This window comes from Athalia rosae, chromosome 1, assembly GCF_917208135.1.
Source record: "Athalia rosae chromosome 1, iyAthRosa1.1, whole genome shotgun sequence".
Lineage (NCBI taxonomy): Eukaryota > Metazoa > Arthropoda > Insecta > Hymenoptera > Athaliidae > Athalia > Athalia rosae.
In genome coordinates, this window is record NC_064026.1 from 25,361,025 (window position 1) to 25,382,934 (window position 21,910).

At 45.5% G+C, this 21,910-nt stretch overlaps 1 protein-coding gene across 1 annotated transcript; it reads left to right on the plus strand.

Moving 5' to 3' along the window:
• Nucleotides 1–2,792: 2,792 nt before the first annotated feature.
• Nucleotides 2,793–20,959, plus strand: LOC105692430 (peroxidasin-like). The gene is made up of 5 exons (XM_012411628.3): nt 2,793–3,978; nt 14,556–14,767; nt 16,007–16,235; nt 17,117–17,416; nt 19,105–20,959. Exons 1-5 carry the CDS (start codon nt 3,918–3,920, stop codon nt 19,203–19,205), a joined length of 903 nt encoding a protein of 300 aa, XP_012267051.1. The 5' UTR covers nt 2,793–3,917; the 3' UTR covers nt 19,206–20,959.
• The last annotated feature ends 951 nt before the right edge of the window (nt 20,960–21,910 follow it).

Below are 21,910 nucleotides of genomic sequence, written 5' to 3' on the forward strand. Positions count from 1 at the left end.
TGTCAGCTGCCCTTATCGCTATCATCTACCTGCCCATATTCGATAAGCTGCGCCCAGTCTATACCCTGACAGATTTAGGACTCTTTTTTATGCTTGCAGTAAAACGCCGAGAGGGAGACTCCTTCGAAAATTTACCCCCCCCCCCCCCCCCCCCCAAACTCAACTGGAGCGAGTCTAAAGTTATCCGAATTTCACACGTTACATTGCACGTGTACGTGCGCGTATAGGTATACATATTATATGCGATACAGATACACGGTTTTGCGCACACTCGTAAACGCGTCTTACCCACCGAGATTTCGTGCTCGGCTCAAACTCGACTAAAAAAGTGCCGGGGACTCGCGGAGGATGAAGACGGAAATGAGAGTACACCCGCGCCGAAGATGTGTGCACGGGGTGTATATACATATTACATATATATACACCTGTACGACACGTGTGTGTACATATGCGCGAAGTGAGATTTTTTTTTACGGTTATTTTTCCCCGCCGTGTCCCCGGTGCCTTCATCGAGATTTTGGGGGGTCTTCATTTTCAGTTAGGCCGAACGTTGTGCTTTTACGCGACGGAAGAGGGAGACCCAAAAGTTCGAGGCGAGCGCAGTTACCTAAGATTTAAACTTCGAGCGAATGAAAATGAAGACCATCTCAGGAGATCTCAGCTCCTTTCCCCTCCTCTCTGTACCCGCGAGCGAGAATATGCAAATTATGGACACACTTTTTGCCCCGTCGTCTCACCCCGTCGTCTGTGTGTGTGCGCGAGCGTAATAGTGTGTGGATATATGTATAATATAATGCATATTTATCTTCGTTTCCCTGTTTAATTCAATTCCGCTAGGTATTTATTATTTTCAGAGCTCCTCGCGCATTTACTTTGTCGAACGATACACGGCGTCACCTCGCATTTTTCGATGATAAAAAAATTAGAAAATACTAATCATCGAATGATCGAGATCTTGCGACGCGGAAAAGTAGTTACCTCGTTCCGTTTCGTTTTTCTACTTGACTTTTTTTTTTTTTTTTGTTTTCTTTCTTCCGTATTGGTTTATTTCATTTTTTCACTCCTCTTTCCGGCTTCGCTCGCTTTGTAAGCTGCCACTCAATCCAAAAGCGCTACCAGGGTGGATGCCGCAATAATTTCTTTTCCCAGCACCGGCGCGGGGCCTCGCTCTGCAAATTACCACCCGAACAAAAGCTCGCTATTTCTATACAATACGCGCGCGGGTATAGGTTACAGCATATACCTACAAAAGTTCTTCAACGTTTCCATTTTCTCGATTCACCGATAGGTGTAATTGTTACATGATAAAAATTTCTACCGAATACCGTTCCCGACCGTCGTAGAGGTGTATGTTAGCGTAAGGAGGATTTCGTAGAAAAAATTTTCGATTTCTTGTTCGGGTATAAAACGGAAAAGTTTGATAACGGGGCGGGGGGGGGGGGGGGGATCGTAATTCTCGAATTTTCAGAAGTCTTGAGACCAAAGAGCAAATAACAATTGAATTTAATCAAACGATCGAGTGAATTAATGCGAACAACGCGGTATTATACGATAGCTCAACCGTATTAACTTTGTACTAACTAAGAGCAGACGGCTAACGCAGACTTTGCTTATCGATTGTACGTACAGTTCGCGAATCTCATTTCTCTCAAGTATTTCCAAAGATATTTTTCATCTCCCAATTTTCCTATGCTCAATCATATAAATTCCACTAGCCGGCTATACGCAGTCGTCTGCCTACGCTATACATTCGAACTACAAACCGTCTGGCGAGATTGGATGTGTTTTTTCATTTTCCTTATTTTCTTCTTGTTTTTTTTTTTGTCTTTTCGTTTGGTTTTTTTTCACCGTCTCTTCTCAGTCTTAAGCAGCGAGCGAACACCAGAGATGTCTGATGGTTGTAAATTTCCACCCGCCGCGCCGCGCCGTGCAAATTCGACTTCATAATTCTTCATCCCTCAACGATTCGAGGCAGAGGAGGTCCTTTGTAATGAATGTACACAAGTACAGACACATCTATATGTACACGAGAACCTCATAACCCGACACGAAAGAGATCGAATTCTCGTTTTTCACTTCGGTATAGCCTCTTTTTTTTTTTTTTTTTTCACTCGTCTCGCGTTCCACGTATTTCCATATTCAACAGCCGCGCAACACACGTACACCCCCGTGTACCGAAAATACGATAAGCGGATGCAATTCCAGGGATGGACAGCTCCATTCACCCGCTCACCGCATTAAACCGGCAGTCGGCGTAAATTTCATCGCGTTAAAACGGGAACTGGAATGAAAAGAAAAAGAATTTGCAAAAAATGGGTGGGGAGGAGGGGGGGGGCGGAAAACGAAGATCATACGTCGGTGGATAAATTCCGGGTTAATTAATTGACTGGGAAGTAAAATTTACGACAGATTAGATTTCGCGAATACCATCTAGTGGGAAAACGATAGCCGGCGAAGCTCTGCGAGAGAGGAATGGAAAAAAAAAGAAAAGAAAAAAAAGAAGAAAAAAAAATGGAATTCCCCTTATCTAAGCTTGCAGTGTGCTTAAATTGATTGCTTGCTGCTGTACCGGGTCTATAGATTCTACCTGCACATCTGTAGCCAGGCGATTCCCACAGATTCTAGGGTTTCCACAGTTTCTATCCGCGGCGGCGGAGCCTCGGCGCCGAGCGTCGCGGCGCTACAGTGCCACATATATTACACACCTATAGGTATATAACGTCCAGAGGGGGTTGGTTTTCCGTAGGTGGTCGTGGGGGGTTCGACGAAACGCGCATGCCCCACCGACCAAGGCAGACCACAGTCAGGGAAAATCTGCCACCGAATTAAGACGTGCGCGTTGCACCGCACCCCGTCCGCTAATATATTCACAGAGGGTTGTAGTATACGAAAATTTACCCCCGCTCGGATCGACCCGCGGATCGGATAAAACGATCGAAACGATTGACAGCGCGAAAAGTAGGAGTAAAAAATTATTTCAAAGCCAGCTCGATCGATGCCGGAAATCTGACCGAATTCGTTTGACGAAAGGATTCCGGGGAAAGGCGAGAAAACCAAGGGAACAGAACAATTCGAGAGATTTTTCCAGCGACCGTCGGTCAATTATGACGAGGAGAAGATTACGCGGTTGTGAAACGAAAGGGTGCACCGGTACCGCGATAGACGAGAAATGGTGATGACTGTAGCGTCGTTAGTATGAAATTGGAATATTTGTTATCAGTGAAGAATACCGGAGAGTTTTCAAGTGCCGTAAGATTATACGATGCTACACGCTAATTGCTGCTTTCGACACGCCGAGTGCTCAACGGTAGACCGAGTGGTAATCATACGGTCAGACGATACGAGGATAGCTTTCCTTCGTCGAGGGGCATAATAGGGAAACATGCGATTCGGATAATCGCCGATGAATGAACGATAAGCTAACGATCGGTTAGTTTGTATGCAAAGAGTTTCAGTGAATCGAGCTTCAGCTCCGGGGACTAATCAAACTTGAATTAGTCTAATCAAAGTTAAGACCAAGTGCTTTTAAAGTTCCCCCGTCCCATTTCTCTCTCTATTTCTATCTCTATTTCCGTATATTTCCCCCCCCCCCCCTCGCTCCGTCTCTTTATCGTTCTCTGCCCCTCTCATTCCCTCCTTCTGTTTCCCTCATCCGCTTCATCTCCCGTAACTTCCAGCGAAGCCTTTGGCCGCGCTGGATTAAAACGGACGCACACCGCGGGGTAGAAATGTCTTTGGGATAATTGTGTCGCGAGTTGTGTCTATCACCCGGTGAAACTTGTGCCGTACAAACTCGCAAGGTGGTTTTTGTGGTGAACAAGGATGTACCTGAAAAAAATTTATTACAAAATGGAAGAACGAAGATATGGCTAATCGAAAATCTGAAGAAAATAAGTGCGCGTGAAAAGGCTTCGAAAATGGCACTGAGATGGCAAACGAGACTGTCATTAGCTGCCCTTCTCCTTATGTGCACGGAAGGTAATTACTTCCAACAGTAACGGCGTCCATTCAAGGGAACCTCTTTTCATCCTGCGCCCAAATTTACTTTTTTTTTTTCTTTTTTTTTTCATTTCTAATCCGGTTTTTCTTTTTTTTTTCCAAGCCTCGGTTGGTCCACCGGCAAAAACAGACCGCGCGTCGTGTAACTTTCATCTACTTTACTTTCTTCTTTCTCTTTTTTGTTTTATTATTTTTTTTTTTTTGTTTTTTTTTTACCTCTTTATTTCATCCCCTACCTTCGTCTCTCTCTACTTTCGAAGAGCTTTATTAAGCGGCTTATACTGTTGCACGAGAGTCATAATGGTGCCCGTGGTTCTTTGAAGTTCCCGCAAGTGTGATAACGGGGATGTAGGTATAGTAGGAAAATTATGTGGAGAGCTTTCCGTTGATTCTTTTTTTTTCTCTCTTTTTTTTTTTTCTTCTTTTTTCTTTTTTCTCTTGTCTTCTTTGCAAATTTATTCCCAGATTACCATAGACGTGTACATGCCTTTCGGGTAAAAACAGACCGGGCGGATGTCATACGCGTAGCTTTCTCGGGATCGAAATTTTCCGGCCATACTCTCATATCCGCGAGAGAAGGTAGAGAATTCCTTACATAAATTTACGTAAAGATCTTTCGCGTACGCGAAACGGGCCACACCAGATTTAATCTCGTCCTTCAAGGTACCCATTTATTCAGGTTATTTGAATAACAGGTGAACGTACAGAAAAATGAAAAAAATAAAATAAAATAAAAAAAACGGACGTATTCGAAGAATGGTTAATCTCGTTGAAGCGCGTATTCGAAATAAACGTCGGTTTGTTCGCTGTGATCACAGGTATACTTCGCGTTATGAAAATCTCGTGATTCTTCGCAGGTTTGTAATTTTTTTTAGCGCTTCGCGATTATCGTGATTTCCCCTCCGAGGTATCTTCCGTTACCGATGAGTCGACGCGCGTCGGGTATACAGCTGATACGGTTAAAAACATAATTCGAAACATCGGCAGATTGAGATTGATCGGATAATTAAATTCCGTTCGAGGGGGGTTGGAAACAAGGCTCGCGACACTCTTCGTCATTCGATTAAGTACGTTCTCTCTCATTACCGCGGGGCGTCGCGACGCTTCTAAACTCGAAACTGGGGACCGAATGAAACGAGAGCGCGGACAGATTTGTCTGTATAATCAGCTCGATGTCCATTGTGTCCTTGAAAGTCGACGCTAATACGAGAGTATCGAGAGCCCGGCCGTGGGTACGGGTAGGTGTATACCGATCGCCCTTACGCTTCTCAATTTCAATCTAAAGTAATAAAAATCTGAATATCCCGATGAGTGAAGTGAAGCGAAGCGGAGAGATCCTCGGAGTAGGCGAATGAGAAGCCTCGCTCATAACGAGAGAGAGATAGAGGTCGATCGGGCCGCGGGGTTTATGCAAAGAAGGATCTCGCCGCGTGAAAACTACTCAAGTAAAACGAGATCACCCCTGCACCGCGGACACCGGACGTCGCGCATCCGGAGCTCCGAGACGTCCGATCTCTGTGACTTTATCAGCCGCGAGAAGGATATTGCGGAACGACGCTGAAGAGCTCTGTCAACACCTCGGCGCTATCCAGTCGGCGATATACGAACCCGTCGCCTCGATCCCGTTGGACGGGGGGCGCGCGCCGCGCGATGCACGGCACGCGGACCGATAACCGAGCGCAATCAAAACCGTTCGCTAATCGAATCGCCGGCGCCGATTGTTATCCGAATTCTCGCCACTCGATCGCCGCCGTTGGGAGATAAAAATTCGTCCGCTTCGTACGGTCAACGGTATCGCGTTAACGACAAGTCGATTCCGAACGATGAAAATCTTCGCCCAACGCCGAAGATGTAGGTTGAAGTTCGACAAGAGCCATAACAATGTCCGGCGTTACCCGGAGTGGTTGTGGAAAATTTGAGCCGATCGAAGCGAAATTGACGGAAATCTGTTTCAACCAAAAATTGTAACGTCGTCACGAACAATATGAATGCGATTCTCACGATAATTTTCAACTCTTCTGAATTAAATCTTTCCGCAGGAAATCGAACCTTTGGCGAGGGTTATTCGCCGGTAACGCGGTGGAAAATCCTCGAGTCTGGAAACTCGAGGATTTTCTTGAACCGCTTCGATAAATACGAGTACACCCGAGAAAGTTGGGGGTACGCGCGCGGATATATAGCCGTGTGTTTCACGAATGGGTGGAAAAATAAGCGGAGAGTCGTCGCTGACTCCGCAGAGTCGAGGGGCCGGATCAGTCGGCGGTTTCCACGTCCGCGGTCTATGCCGCGTACCATCCGTCGAACGCCACCAGGCCGACTCGACTTTCTTCGGAGGGAGTTTTCGACGCCCGTGATTTGTTTACCCGGTTCGCTCGTTCGTTCGTAGGTGTGCACGTTACGTACAGCGAAGCGAGGAGAGTCGGAGCCAAGGCTCGGCGCACTACCCCCGGGGGAAGTCCCTCCCCGCCTCCCGGGGGGAAACCGAGCCAAGAATATACGCGTGGATGGAGCGAATTCCCGAATCCTCGGAGGCCGGAGAATTCACTCCGAAAAGTCTGAAGCACGGAAATCGTCGGAAAGAAAAAAAAAAACGAAAACATTTCAAGTGGAACGGCCGTGCACCCCCAACGCCGTCGCGCTACCGAATGTCACTCGCAAATCCTCCTCCCTCCCTCCCTCCCTCCCTCCCTCGTTTTATACGCGTATACCCTTCCCTCGATTCCTGGACCACCTCGCTCTTGTACACCCGTCCATTTTTCACCGACCCCGTTCACTCGATCCAGCTCGCTTTTTTCTCCACCTCTCGACGGCGCACCGCCTTTCGTCATCTCACTGCTTATTTCCAAGCGCCATTTGCAAATTCCTTTCAAATCGCGAATTCTTATCGTACTCATATACGCATAGACGCCGGTATATATAAGTTTACCGCGGACTCCACATAGTGGTATTCGTATGTACCGATTGAAGCGCAATTGCAGCGGGAGCGAGAGGAGCAGCGGCGGCGGCGGCGGCAGCGGTTTTCTCCCGCGGGAGAGAAAATAGGGAAAATAATCCGACGTTATACCGCAGAGAATATTCGCGGAGTAGCGAGGGTGATCAATCACTTGAAAATAGTAGGAAGAATAACGGGGTCTTCGCGTTATAGAAGACGTTTGGAAAAATAAAGGCGAGCGGAGTAATAAAATGGCGGAGTGCAGCTCCGTAAGTATAAAGGCGATTCTATACAGAGCGGACAACGTGAAATTGCGCACCCCATTTGCACATGCGCGATCGTCGGCATTTGTTTCGCAGAATGTCCAACAACACTCCGCTTTCAGATTTAGCTGTCAAATACAAGAACCTAACCTGAACTTTTCGATGAGTGTATTTCTGTCGACATTTAATTAATCTCTCATTCAATTGATCAATTTTATTTGATGCTATGCCACCCTACTTATCTGTGTCTGGTTTTGTGTCGCATTATTCACCTGACACAACATACCTCAGTCATATTTGAATACGGCGATCTCAGCTGTATTGGTGATCGACAATTTGACAGCTACAGCTGAAATCTGAGGCTGTTGGTACAACACGCTAGCAGATGATAAATTCGTCTGTCGTTTTGATTCACGCTTGCGCACAAAATCTGGGTGCGCAATTTCACGTTGTCCGCTCTGTATAGTTTCGTTCGACGTCCGGGCGTCCCAATCAATTCCCTTTACCCGATTGCAAACGATCGTACGCGTCTGCTCTGGTCATCCGCCTCCTGCAACGAATACGTACGTACGTGTGATTGCCGAGTATACCCGTATGTACACATCGCGTATTTACAATAGTCTGCGGTTTGCCGACTATCCGTATATGGGTAGTAGCATACCCGGTGATATTGGCATTTGCAGTTGTACGCGAGTGGCGCGAACCGAGTGGCTCGGCCACCGATGTCAAATCCCCGGAATTCGGGAGTTATCGGTGCACGGGGGGGGGCGACCACCTCTGTCTTTTGTCGCGCCCCTCGTCGTAGTATAACTTTCTCGACTATAGTTTTACATCGCCGAACAATAGGGCCGATGATTCGTCCAATTTGGCGGGCGCGCGGGTGGCGGTAAAAAATTATGCTTCGCATCTCTCGCTCCTTTTTCACGCGGTTCTTCTTCGCCGTACCGCGGACGAGACTCACCCCTACTCAACAATAAGCCGCTGTATCTCTCGCGGCGTAAGCCTCGTTCGGCAGTACCTTGTATCGCAATCTCGTCGACCCTCGGCGAGACTTTGGACTTTGATTCGGCCGATCCGGCACCAGCCGTCACCTCCGTAAGTCGACGTGACTTTGAGAAATCTGAAACGGCTGATTAGTCTGCCTCTGCCGTACAAACGCGTAAATCAAGGAGAGTCGGGAAAGCGGACACCCAAATCGTCTTAACCAAAGAGATATTTCTCCCCCCTCACCTCAGCCTACCCCCGGCGATATCTGGTACGCGAACCCACAGCTGCCTCCGGTGGAGGTACAACCTTCCATAATTCCTATAGGAGCGAGGAATCGGGGATGCAGACGTCTCGCGATCAGTTTGTCAAATTAGCGAGTTCAACGAGCGCGCGTTGTATTGTAGTTACGTGAGAGTGTACATACATATATGTATGTGTAATATACCCGTATCAGTTTGTGTACGTGTCCTTTTCACCGAGGTCTGTATAACGACGTACGCGTGCGGCGAGCGTTTTTGAAATATTGCACGAAGCTCCACGTGAGCACAAAGAATACGAGCGAGGAGGAGGCCACGTTTTATGAAAGAAAGTCAAAGAGAGAGTCTTTTGAGAAGCTCACAGTTTAAGTATTATATAAAGTGGACTTAGCGTCCTCAGATGTTTTGGGCTTCGTTTACCGTCTGGAGAAAATAAGAGTACACTATGTGAAAAGGAATGCGAGTAAAAGGTCTTTTGGAGGATTCTAGTTTTCTTTGTCGTTTTAACGGAACTTCGTAATTATATAAGCAGCCGATTATCAAAGCGGGACTTTCAATTAACGAATAAAAACCGCGTAAGGTTTCGCGGACGAAAAACGAACGATATGAGAATAATCTCCGTTCCACAATCTGCACCACGGTGCGCAAACGCGGGTACATATTCTTAACGTTACGACGACCTTGTATACCATATACGATTAATTGAAACCAGCCGCGACTGATACAATTAGTCTCCATACCGCGTTACAGACGTACGGAATTCAAATGCAAAATTCATCGCGCTGTTCATGTGCGGTGTGGTATATGCCCGCGTGTGATATCAAACGTATATTTACGGTTCTGTTTACAGATCTATCAAAAATTCAGCTCTGGTCGCGCGAGCTTCGTCGAGAATTCTATACCGAATCAAATCATGCGTTATTTTCCGTTTTTCTCTTTCCAACCCCTATATATATATATATATATATTTTTTCCCCCCTTTTCTTTTCTCCTCCTTTTATCCCCGAGGGAATCAAACGGCAAAATCCTTTGCCCTCGTAGCTCGGTATAGAGGGAGAATAGCCGTGCGTTCGCTGAATATTTCGAATTTCGAGATGCTCGCACAAGGAGGGAGGATGTGTTCCGATTTTTTTTTTTTTTTTTATTTTTTTTTTTTATTTTTCTTTCCCTTCACGCACGCGTTATTACGCGGCTACTTTACACCTCCGAAAGTAATGGAAAAATTTGCGACGAATCCTCGCACGCCCATCTCAGATTCGGTAACGTACGTACGTACGCGTAGAAGAGTCGACGAATCGGGTGGAGGTGTTTTTTATGTCGAATATACCGAATACGATGTACAAACGAAATAGTAAAGCGATCGACGTTCGGTAAAAAAACTGAACGACGACGGAAATAAAGTGGAAAAAGATGTTCGCGTCGTCGCATTTCCTTACGCACTTTTTTCGTACCCAACAGCCCGACAAAACTACGGCGATCGCGATAGCGTCACCGCTCCGTAGAGTGGAGGTCGTCGCGTGACGGTTTTCCGTACCTACTCTGAATACCGTGGGAAATTACTCCGCACAGAGTATAACCAAGGTTCAAAAATAGGGATCGTGCGGTACAACGTCGCGTAGCAAAAATGACAAAATTGAAGAATGTAATAAACTCAGGATAAAGTAATCGACTCGACGAAAGTCCTTGCTTTACAACAAGCGCGCGACGTTTTGTAACAAATGAGATTACTCTGCATTTGAAGAAGCTTTTATAAAAAAAAATGAATTTTTTATTTCATACGCGCCGATTCCGGTCGATCCCGCGCCGGTGGGATAAAATTAGTTCGAAGCGCTCGGGTCGTAAATATCGATATCACATGACTTGGATAAATTTAACGTATACAATAATAAAGGTAAAATGAATCCGTCGGGAGCAGGGAATTTACCAAGCTTTCTTCGAAGCTCGTGCCGGGGCGGTATCTTTGCCGGGGCAGGAGATCGAGCGGTTCAATTTGGTCTCTCGGAGATGACCATTTGCCCGAAGAAAGTGGTTCGAACATTAATTGAAGCGTCGTTAGGCGACGTACCTCGCGTGCCTCGCGTTAGGGTGTCCGAATATCCCGTTATACGAGGCGTGGAAGAGCCACCGGGAAGATGAGAAGGAGAGTAGAGTCATATTCCAGCTCCCGGGACCCCAAACACGTCCCAGACTCTCCCTTTCCCTTTCCCTTTCTCCCTTTCTCCCGCCCCCCAGGGATCCGAAAGCTCCGGGCGAAGCCTCAACGTTCTCCCGTAACGACGCTGCAGACCTTGAGCCATTATCTTGAGCGTCCTTCAATTTTTCTCGCCTCGGTTATGCACAGTTTTATCACCGAACCACCCACCGTGTTCCGGGTGCGAGTCGCCCCGGCGACGCTTCGCGGAAACGATATTATCCGCCACCTATAGGCGTACACATATACGCGATAATCTCTATCCCTGATTTTTACAGCCGGGATAAACGCTCGGAAAGACGGTGCGTCGGCCGCCCGACGTGTGAAAGAGAAAACAATCGAGGGAAAAAAGAATATTTTCGTACGGTGAGATTCTCCATCGTCGCGATGCGGAATGTTTCGACGATACGGCGCATATCCGCCTTCGAGACGAGCGTCGTTCACGCTTCGGGGTGTCTATGTGGCGAGGAATTCCGAGCTCCGTTTTTTATTCATTTCTTTTATTTGATTTTTTGTTTCCCGAGACGGTTACTCGAACGACAGAATCCGAAGGTTCGCTCCATTATTATATTTATAGCATACCTTATTCCGTTCACGTGTATCGTTGGGTACAACCAGCGGATAAAAGTTGCTTCGTTTTTCTTCGTATTTCAATAGATACATAGAATGGAATAAAAGTCTCCGTGAATGCGTCGGAATAACGATAGAAAATAGAACCGAGATTTGGTATTACACGGCGGGAGTGTACTCTGTGTGTGTGTGTGTGTGTGTGTGTGTGTACGTATGTACGTATACAGGATAGAAATGGGGTTGCAACGAAGAGACGGACGCTCTGCAGGCGGTCGCGCGTCTACCGTGTCGAGGAACTTTTCCCTGCCAATGGTATTTTCTTCTTTCGGATAAACATACTGCAGAGATAGAGAAAAATTTCGCCCAACTTTTATTATACTCCGTTTAACGTCAGCGGCGGTTCATAAATAAAATTTAACTCACCGACATTCCTTTGCCCCTTTTGCATACGTACGCGCGTCGAAGTCGGTCGGTTGGTTCCTTGCCACGGACTCGAAGGGAAGAAAGAGAAAAAAAAACAACCTCGCGCGACAAAAATATCGCTCTTAATAGAGTACGCGACAACGCGAGGTCTACGAAAGCAAGTAATCGTGGGAAAATTCGTTATTTCGTCGTTTTCTCTCTTCTGGTTTCCTCCTTTGTGAGTGAAGATCAATTAACGGGGTCCGGGTCGAGTACAGCCCGGTCGTTCGTTCGTCGGGCATAAAGTCTGAGCGCTTTTATACAACCGAGGAAAAAAGCTCGCGATTTTTCTTACCCGGTTATATGCAGGGGGTTGTTAGCGATAGCGGTATTATGAAGTGTCGGCGAAAGGGAGTATCAATTCCAATACTCTTTGGACGGCGTGCGGTAACCAGGTCATCCGGGTTTTTCACCTCTCCGGGTTATTACCGCTACCGAACGCAATTATCGTTGGAACGTTCGAATGAAAATATTTTCAAAAAACTAGAGAGAAATGGCGAAGTAACTCGCGGTTATATCGACCCCGAAATTAAATTCTTATCTCCTCTTGTTTCTCTTTGTTTTACCCGCTCTCCTCGGAAGAGATGAGAACCCCGCCAACGTGATAAGAAGGGGAGGAAAAAAGCTCAACGGAGCGACGAAAAGGGCTGCTGGCCCGGCCCCCGCGAAGACGTTAATTTCCCATCGTTTATACTCTCTTAACACTCTCGAGTCGGAACGCTCGACAACTTTTGCCAACTTCGCCTCCCACGAGCCTAGCTGACTTTTCCCCTGCATTCCGGCTCTCTACCCTACACCTGACCGTCAAGAGGTACACGACGCTACCGACGATAAAACGTATTTACGCATACATACGCTCTAACCGGCAAACGCGTCGGTGGAACGGTCGACGGACTTCGGACGCGGGTTCGCGTTGGGTCGTAACCTTTAGTATCGGGACAATAACCGTTGGTACCCGCAGAGAAATGGGGGTGACGTATCAACGACGTTATCTATATTTCATCTGTATTTCGGGACGAGCAATTTCGAGAGTATATGCATTATATAATCTCATCGTCGTGTCACGCGCGGCGGAGATGGAAATTGACTCTCCCGAATCGATATACATTATGGATATTATAATACGTTATTTATCCGAAAATTCAAATCACAGGGTGTACGTATGTATCTGTAACACGTACCTGTAGGACGTACATTTCGTGGTACCAGTAGCTATACACGCACGTCCCTGAATAAAGCATCGGGGATTTATTGCAGAAGAACCTTCGGCGTTTGCGGTACTAAAAAAGACGGGGGAAAAAAGGAAAAACATTTTCTTTTCCTTACTCTCTTTTATTCCGTTACAAGGCCGGCCCCTGAAGTCTCCGTAAAAGGATGGCCGGGTGAGCCGGAGGTGCGCGGGGTGAGGTTAGACGGGATGTCAAAGGAAATTAGTTTTATAAAGAGCGCGTCTTTATACTTTTACGATTTTGATTGGAGGTTCGTTGAATTCCAGCGCGGTATATGGTCGCGTTGAGACGGGGCCGAGAAATCCCGCAGGTTCACAGGTCACCGGTAACGCGTGTAATTACTTGACCCTGCAGCCCGTCATAACTTTGAGGTGGCTGTGGAACGGATCGCCGCTATTTAGGGAGGCGACCCTAAGCCCGTTTCCTTCGCCGAAGTACCGCAGAGGCACCCAACCGGCTCAAGTAACGAGTATTAAATTTATGGAGGGCTCCATTCGATCTTGTTGATATTCTCATTCCGATAATCGATTTATACCCGCGACGAATATTTACAATATACATACCTACACCGAACGTTATATGTATGTTTTTTTTTCTTTTTTTTTTTTTTAACCGTGAATTCGAAATTCTAATAAAATCCCATAAATTTGAAACGGATTTTACGGGGTTGCGTACCTACCCTAAAAATTTTTATATCGCGGTTTACACGGTCACTCGAAATGTAACTCTATATTTCTCCCCCCCCGATGATAAAATCCACCAATGAAACTGATTTTGATATTCTCATTTTTTTTTTTGTTTGTTTTGGATTGTTTTTTTAATTACGCGAACTCGCTTTTCAAGTCGAATCATCGACTTCTTAATTGCAATTCGCTAATAAGGGCGCAACCCTCTTCACTTGTGATCCAAGTGTTTGGATTTCGTGACGGAACAACTCGCTGTGGAATTCGACAATTCACGTGCAATCGATGGTCTTGAGAGTGAATTTTGAATAAAAAAAATTACCGACTTGTCGCAAGATATATCAAGGTAGAAAAAAGTTGAAAAGAATTTTCGGAACTGTAGAGAATCCGTTCGGTGGAGTCGGCGTACCGCTATAACCGTATATAACGAAAAACCGTATTCGAAAATGAAACGGAATTTATTCACCGCAAGCAATTAATCTGGGAAAGCCGTAAAATGCGGTATTATTATGCGGGACGTATTCAATCGAAATAAAACAAGGGAACGTATAACGTAGGTATATACGTGGCACAGCCCCGCCATATTTCTTTTACCGGACGGAGGCTGCAGTAGACGAAGCGCCGAAAAATCACGGTTCGTTTATCTTTTTATCTACTTTCTCTTCTTTCCATATACCCCCCCGAAGCTTTACCCAACTCTCTGGAATCGTATGAAATTTTCGAGAAAGCTTCCGCGCGGCTTGTGCGCCGAACCGAACCAACGCGGTGCAGATAAAACACCGTACGTAACCGACCTGAAATAATACGAAACCAAGAGCGAGAGAACGAAAAAATTTGCCGTACCTAATTGACGAAAATTTGACATCGGTAAAGACTCGGATTTATCGCAATGAGAGTAATCGATTGTCCGAGATTCGTCGTGCGGCTGAAACGACAATTGAAACGCATCGCGCATAACCGACACGTGATTTTCGTCTTCCAGATACTCTGAGCATGGGAGACCGTGGTACCGACACTTCGGAAAGACATCCGAACCAGGCGAGACCTCGACAGCAGCTCCTGGACCTCTCGGGATCCGGGGGGAAAGCGAAGGTCGAACCGACCTTCGACCTCAGTCAACCGACCAACGTGACGGCTCTCATCGGCAAGACGGCCTATCTCACGTGCAGAGTCCGAAATCTCGCCGATAAAACCGTAAGACACACACTCACTGAATCAGAGGGGGAGAGTCGAGGGATGCGCGTGATTCGGGAATCGCGACGAAACCCGCAAGTCGGGGGCGATGATATTTCATTAACGGCGCTGAAATTTCGCAACCCGGACGTCGTTCGCCATGTTCAATTGACAAACGACGCACACGAGTGCATAGAGGAGTTGCAGCGCGGTTACGTAAATTCGAATATACATATACGAAGCTGCTGGAATCCGGCAGGAAGTTTGTACGATACGTGTATATGTATATGTATACACATAAATGCATTTATAATATATTTTAACCGGATGATAATGTTATCCGCATCGGGCGGGTATATCTAGCTTTCGATTCGCTTTGTTCGTTAACGCGAACCGGTGATCTGCTTGCAATTCGATCCTCCCTTGGCATTTATGTAATTCAATTCTACACGCCGGACCGACGACGGGGAGCGAGGAGATTAGCGGAGCGGTCAACGATAATCACATAATCAATCAGAACGGCCTCTGAATTCACGATTACTCGTTACAATCAATTTCGAACGGTTCGCCCCCCCCCCCCCCCCCCCCGTCTCACCGCGAACGATTGCTCCGCGTTTCAATTCAGGGCGTGAAATGATCATATTCGCGACGCGTTTCGCTACGGCGCGCGGCGTGTAACGTCGGGTCTCTCCTATTACCAGCGATCGATTGAGCTGGAGTGAATTTACAAATTTTTTATAACGGTAAATTATCTCAACCGCACGTCACAGCGACAAAATTGCGGAGTTATACCCCTTCGCTCAAAAATCCTTTACGGAGCGCGGACCTTTGAGTCGGCAATCTCCGGTGGCCTTTGCAATTCGATAGACACTTCCGTCGCGTAATTATTTTTTTTTTTTTTTCTCTCTAATCTCTCACTCTCTCTCTCTCTCTCTCTTTCTCCGTAATCTGACTATTTACCATTTTTTGCGTCAACCACCACCGCCGTCGCGCGATACTTAATCGGAAAAACTCGGTGGTGGAGAGATGCGCTCTCAAAAGGATCAGCTAGGATTTCGGATCGTAGATTTCCGCGAAAAGTGTAGCCGGCGTCCGATCTCCATTTCTCGCGAAACGGAAGGATTCCAACAATGACGATAATAACTAGAATAATGATCCAACTGTTGCGATTTGAAAAAATTCTCCCTCTCTCTCTCTCTCTCTCTCTCGCCGGACGAGCAGGTGAATCATGTCGATATTTAATGTTCGTCTGATCCGAAGGTGTCCTGGGTGAGACATCGAGATATACACATCCTCACCGCCGGAGCTTACACTTACACGAGCGACCAGCGGTTTCAGGCGTTGCCCGCCCAAAATTCCGGGCAGAATAGCGAATGGTCGGAATGGACGCTATGCATAAAATGGGCACAGGAACGAGACCAAGGAATCTACGAGTGCCAGATATCAACCGTTCCACTAAAGTCCCACCACTTTTATCTCAACGTTGTCGGTGAGTTGGAGTACAGAGAAGCGAAAGAAAAGAAAAAAAAAGAAAGACAATTGAAATCTGAAAATGAAAAAGGCGATTCGATGACGAAATTCGCGAAATTTTCGGCGTATCGTATGTGGGAATCATGGAAAAACCGAAACGAAAACGAGTCCAGGGATTCGATACGAAGGGACGTACGTTAAACGACTCGTGGAATAAATCGCGGTACACACAATCCGCTTTGCGGAGGTTTGTAATTTTTTATCGAAATTTGAGTTATCGTCTGGTGTTACAGGCTACGTAATACCGTTTAGGTTGTATACACGCGGCCGAGTAATAACGTCAATTCCGTTGCGTTATCGAAGATCGCTGCCCCTTTTCACTTTTGACACACGTACGGCACGACGTACCCGATCAGACGGCGATGTCGGCAGAGGTGACGGAACGGGGGTTGAATCGTACGATTTTCAATATCCGGGAATTCGGGTTTTCTCCGCCCCACCGGGTCGCCGGGGTTCGATCGGAATCAGGCTACACGTCGTCCTCTCTTGGGGTAACGCTGATTAATCCGTTGGCCTAAGCTAACGACACCCACGACAATCACGCGCGCCTCCGCTAACGTTCGGACAAACAGACGAGAGACCATGCCCTACCGTAAACATGACCTGATCGATTGACCCGACGACCATTCTCTGCGCAAAATTCATCTCCCTTCCCCCCCCCCCCACCCCCCCGCAGCCGACCCGACTGACAAGGGAATACGTTCGAACACACCCGACCAAATTACCCTCATTAAAATCATCTCCGTCGATTCGATCGGGTCGGAGGTGGAGTTGTCCCGACTCCGCTCCCCCCGCTCGCCGAACGTGTTTCTTCACATTCTTCTCTTTCATGTTGACCAGTGCCGACGGCGACGATACTCGGAGGTCCGGAGCTCTACGTGGGCGCGGGGAGCACCATAAACTTGACCTGTGCGATCCATTTCAGTTCGGAACCACCGACTTACATATTTTGGTATTACAATCAGAGAACTCTGAGCTACGATAGTCCCAGAGGCGGAGTATCGGTGATTACGGAGAAGGGGAATGACGTCACCAATTCCTGGCTGCTGATTCAGGCCGCTCAGCCCTCGGATTCGGGGGAGTACGGATGCAAGCCGAGCAACGCGGACATGGCTTCCGTCAGAGTTCACGTTCTCAACGGTGAGTCTCGAAAATAACGTAAGAGTAGAAAAACGAGGCGAAATTCACTCAACTCAATCATTCGAGGGCAACATTTTATTTTACCCGCAAACCTTCCACACCGCGCTATTGAAAAATTCAAAATACTCGAATTCCCGAAGGCTTCTCTTCCGTAATATCGCAGTACGTACTTACAATCAATTGCGTATCGCGTGGGAACGCGAGGGAGTCCCCCCCCCCCCGATTCGCTGTCAAATCGTTCTTTCAGCCGACAACCTGGCCGCCCCCCGTTTTAACGTTCAAGCGGTTCATTCGCGTCGTCTCGTTGACGGTATGCCGTTGTTTCATTTCTAAAATTCTTTTTATTTATTCAACGTCGAATTCTTACGTTTTTGTCACCACACCGAGAAACATTTCTAAGAATACGCTGAGGAATTCAAAACGCTTTCGGATTAGTCTTTGGGAGGCTTTTGATAAGGCGCAACTCGTTATCGTCTGGCGCGTTTTATAAATTACACAGAATTAATCGTACAAATTTTGCGGTCCGCAGCGTGAAAAGTTTAAGAAAAAGTATCTATACACTATAGACCGTACATCGACAAACTTTGGAACCTTACGATTTTTTTTCTCGTTTTTGTTTACTTTTTTTTTCACTTGAGCCGATTTACGGTGCCACCAGAGGCTTAACTTTATACTCGCTTGATGTAAAAGTAGATGGAAAAAAGAAAAGAAAACTCTTTCACTGATTTCGATTGATCGAGCGAAAGAAACATTTTTTTTTTTTTTTAAATAAACGAGGAAAGAACCAATTAATTTTTTTTTATCTCACTGCCACAGCTCTGAGTACCGCGCGTGAGGCGGCGGTTACTTTTCTGAAGAGGGATAAAAAAAAAAAAAAAATCAAATGAAATAAGAAGAAAAATTCAATCTTTGGTGTCGATACGTGATTGGAAATTTTCATCCCGACGTTCGGGCTCAATCGTAATTTCTTTTGACAAGCACCAGCCCCTAAAATTGGCACGTGCCAATTCGTCGTTCCCGATTCTTAAACCGCATATAAATCGATCTGGGGTGCCCCACCCGAAATCGATGTCAATTAATCTTACGGTAGCCTAGCTGTAGTAATACTTCTTCGAACTTATGCTAATGTACTTGCGGGATAAAAAAAAACAAAAAAAACAAAAAAAAAAAAAAAAAAAAAACGAAAAACTTAATTCTCCCAACGTTTTTTTAGTACCCCGTCAAATTTATCGTTTGCTCTGAGGTAATTGTTTCGAACAACTACAAACACATTTCGGAGGAAATTAATTTTTACTTCAAAATTTGTACAATCGATCTTCGAAACTTCCTCGTCACTGGTGCATATCAACCCCTCGAGCCTCCCGATTTCCTCCCTCCCCCTAATTATCTTCGATATAGGAGCGGCGTATAATCGGTCGTTATAAAGTTTGATTAAGCTCGTGACCCACTTTTGCATTGGATGTTTGAAATTCCGAGTGGCGCGTCGCATTTAGGTGCTTACAAGGTGTGCAAAGTGACTTCGAACGAAGCTAAACGGAGATACACAGATGCAGCCGAATTTGGAGTGCACGCGGTGACCGTGCGAACGTCGAAACGTAGTTAACGATGGAAACGACTCCGTTGCGATTCATATACGTACGTACATACGTATACGCCCATCCAAATCTATATATTTGGGCATGTTGCAGGAGAACGGCCGGAGGCGATGCAAACCGGAACAGCGGGACCTATTCTGTCATCGAGTTGTCTTTTGGTGTCTCTAATTATTTTGTACATATCCTCGATGTAAATGTCAGCAATTAATTAAATAACAAACACTATTGAACGGGGGGAGGGGGGCAAAATGGGCCTCTTGAGAACAAATGGCCCATATCTTGTTTTTTTTTTTTTTTTTTTTTTTTTTTAGCTCAATTTACTTATTTTCGGTCTCTTGCTACGTTTTTGAAATTACTATGACGCGTTAGTCGAAAATCCAACATCTTTAAGTTTCTGGCAAAACGGGCTCCCCGAAAAAATTTCCATGATATAATTCTTTCATTTCGTTTTACATTTTTCAAGTCCATTGCCACGTCGTTGGTGTCGATTCGCTGAATGTTCGGGGGCCCATTTTGCCCCCCCCCCCCCCCCCTTCCACCCGTTCCCTGTATGGAAACAAAGAAAAAAAAGAAAAAAAAAAAAAACACAAACACAAACCCTACTAATTGATAGCTTGTAATCAGCGTCAAACTGCTGCTAAATCCGAACGCTAATACCAGATTTGATATTTATGCGTGTACGTGTGTGCAAATTTACATATTGTACGTGTGCGTATATGCAGGTATACGCACAAGTGGGTATCGCAGATTTACCGTTCGATGTGACAAGAGTGAACGAAAATGTACAACGTTAATGTCATCGCACACTCGCCCGTTTAGCCTCGATCAACAACACGCGATAAACAATTATTGATAATCGCTTGGTATACGATTCGGGACATGTATTCCCAAACAAATTCCCCCCCTTCCCCCCCCCCCCCTCATTTTTAAATTCCCCCCAACACCTACAATCGCTCAACGACACTTTTGACACAACAGCTTTGTTGGCGTGTATACCTCTGTAGTTATACCATAAAGTTAGCTCGAACGTTACGTGTGTGTACGTTGTTAATAAAATTGTTTCGAATCGCAATCCTTACTGGTAATGGCGTCGGGACGCAGCACGGAATGTATATGTACATAGTCTTGTACCATAACGTAATGAATAACAATTATTATCATCATTATTTATTATCATTATCATTATTATTGTGATTATTATTATCATTCACGACACCGATATTTACCGTTACGTACGTACATACATACGTGGCAGTACGAATGCTCTGAAGTCTGAACATGTATGGGGTTTGAGAGAAAGAGTATAAAATAAAATTGATAAATAAAGTACATGTAAAATAATTCACTTTTGATGGAATATACGGGGTTTCATTGAGGAAAATAAAAGGATGAATACGACCGATGGATGGTAAATTATTAAATGATGATTTGAATATCTTTGTTTCGTTATAGAGCATGAGGTGAGAATATAGTAATAATTTGATATTCCATTACGGAGTAACTGAATGGGTGGGTTCAGACTTTTTAGATAAAAATCTCTGTACGTTAAATAGGCAAAAATTAATTGAAACTATATATTGTATCACACAAGGGCTGTTATTAATTTCTGTGTTGTACGATTAAAATTTTAAAAGAGAAGAATATAATGAAGATTAGACGAAAAAAAAAAAAAAAAAGTGAAGAAAAATAAATGAATAAATAAATAAAATTAAAAAAAAGAGAGATGAGAAATAAAGTTTTGAACAACAAAGAAAACAATGTGAATCGACGGTATATATATATATTATATGGATATTATAAATGTAGATTTTATCTAACAAAGAACAAAAAAAAATATATACCTGTATACATAATATCTACCTACACTGCAGTCACACGTGAAGGTAGTTGGGTATTGTAAATATGGCAATTATGATGTTTACTAAATAAAAATGAGAAAAATATAAAATATTGTGTTTTTCCATTACCCTCAACTTTGTAATAGAATAAAATAATTCCAGTTGAAGAATGCTTTCAAGCCGGGGACATTGGACAGGGACAAAAATGGAAGAGAACAAGGTAAATGAAAAAGTATCACCTCAATCGCCCGATATTCCTAGACAGACGTATACTTTGTTTTTTTGTGCGTTTCTTTCCAAACTATAACCGGCCGATATCCGTGTCACGACCCTACTCCAAGTCCCGGACGGCCGATAGAAACAAAAAGACCTGGTAGTCTCGCTTCGGATCCGTTCGTCCGTCATTTTCATCGCTGCGGGATCAGCGATAACCCGTTCAGGTAATTTAGCTCGTGAGCGCGAAAAGTGACGCCGAATCTTCTCCAGTAATTTCGACGAGGGTGGACGGATCTGGCCCGAGTGTAGCGGAGCCGTGGAACTGATAAATTTGTTTCCTGTCCGCCAATCGCGACTGTCCGTTCCGATCGCGATGTTACGGATCTATCGGGGCGGAATGTAGGGGTAACTACGTTGTGAAGTGAATTTCGGCAAACCGAACGCGTGGTCTGGAGAACTATTATACGATTAAATTTTGAAACACCCCGCTCGTTCTGAGCCCTGAAAGCTTATCCATGTTCTCCTGAGGAGAAGGAGAAGAGGGAACCATTTTCAGAGCTACGGAGACTTGGGGAAAGTTCAAAATTAAACTTCTGACTTCGCATCATGTCGGTACCATAAGTTTGCGGTTACTGTCTAGACTATAGACGCAGGACTTGGGTACGTCGCAGCGGAGTCTCGAACTCTGGAAGCTCGGGTGAAGGTATGTGTATCTACGCGGCTGCACGATTTACATTGATTTCCAAAGCAAAATTTCCAGAACATCGTACCACGTAGTTTTGTCGTAAATATTTACATCGTTCGTCGGTACGCCCGAAATTCAGATAACCGAAACATTCGAGGCT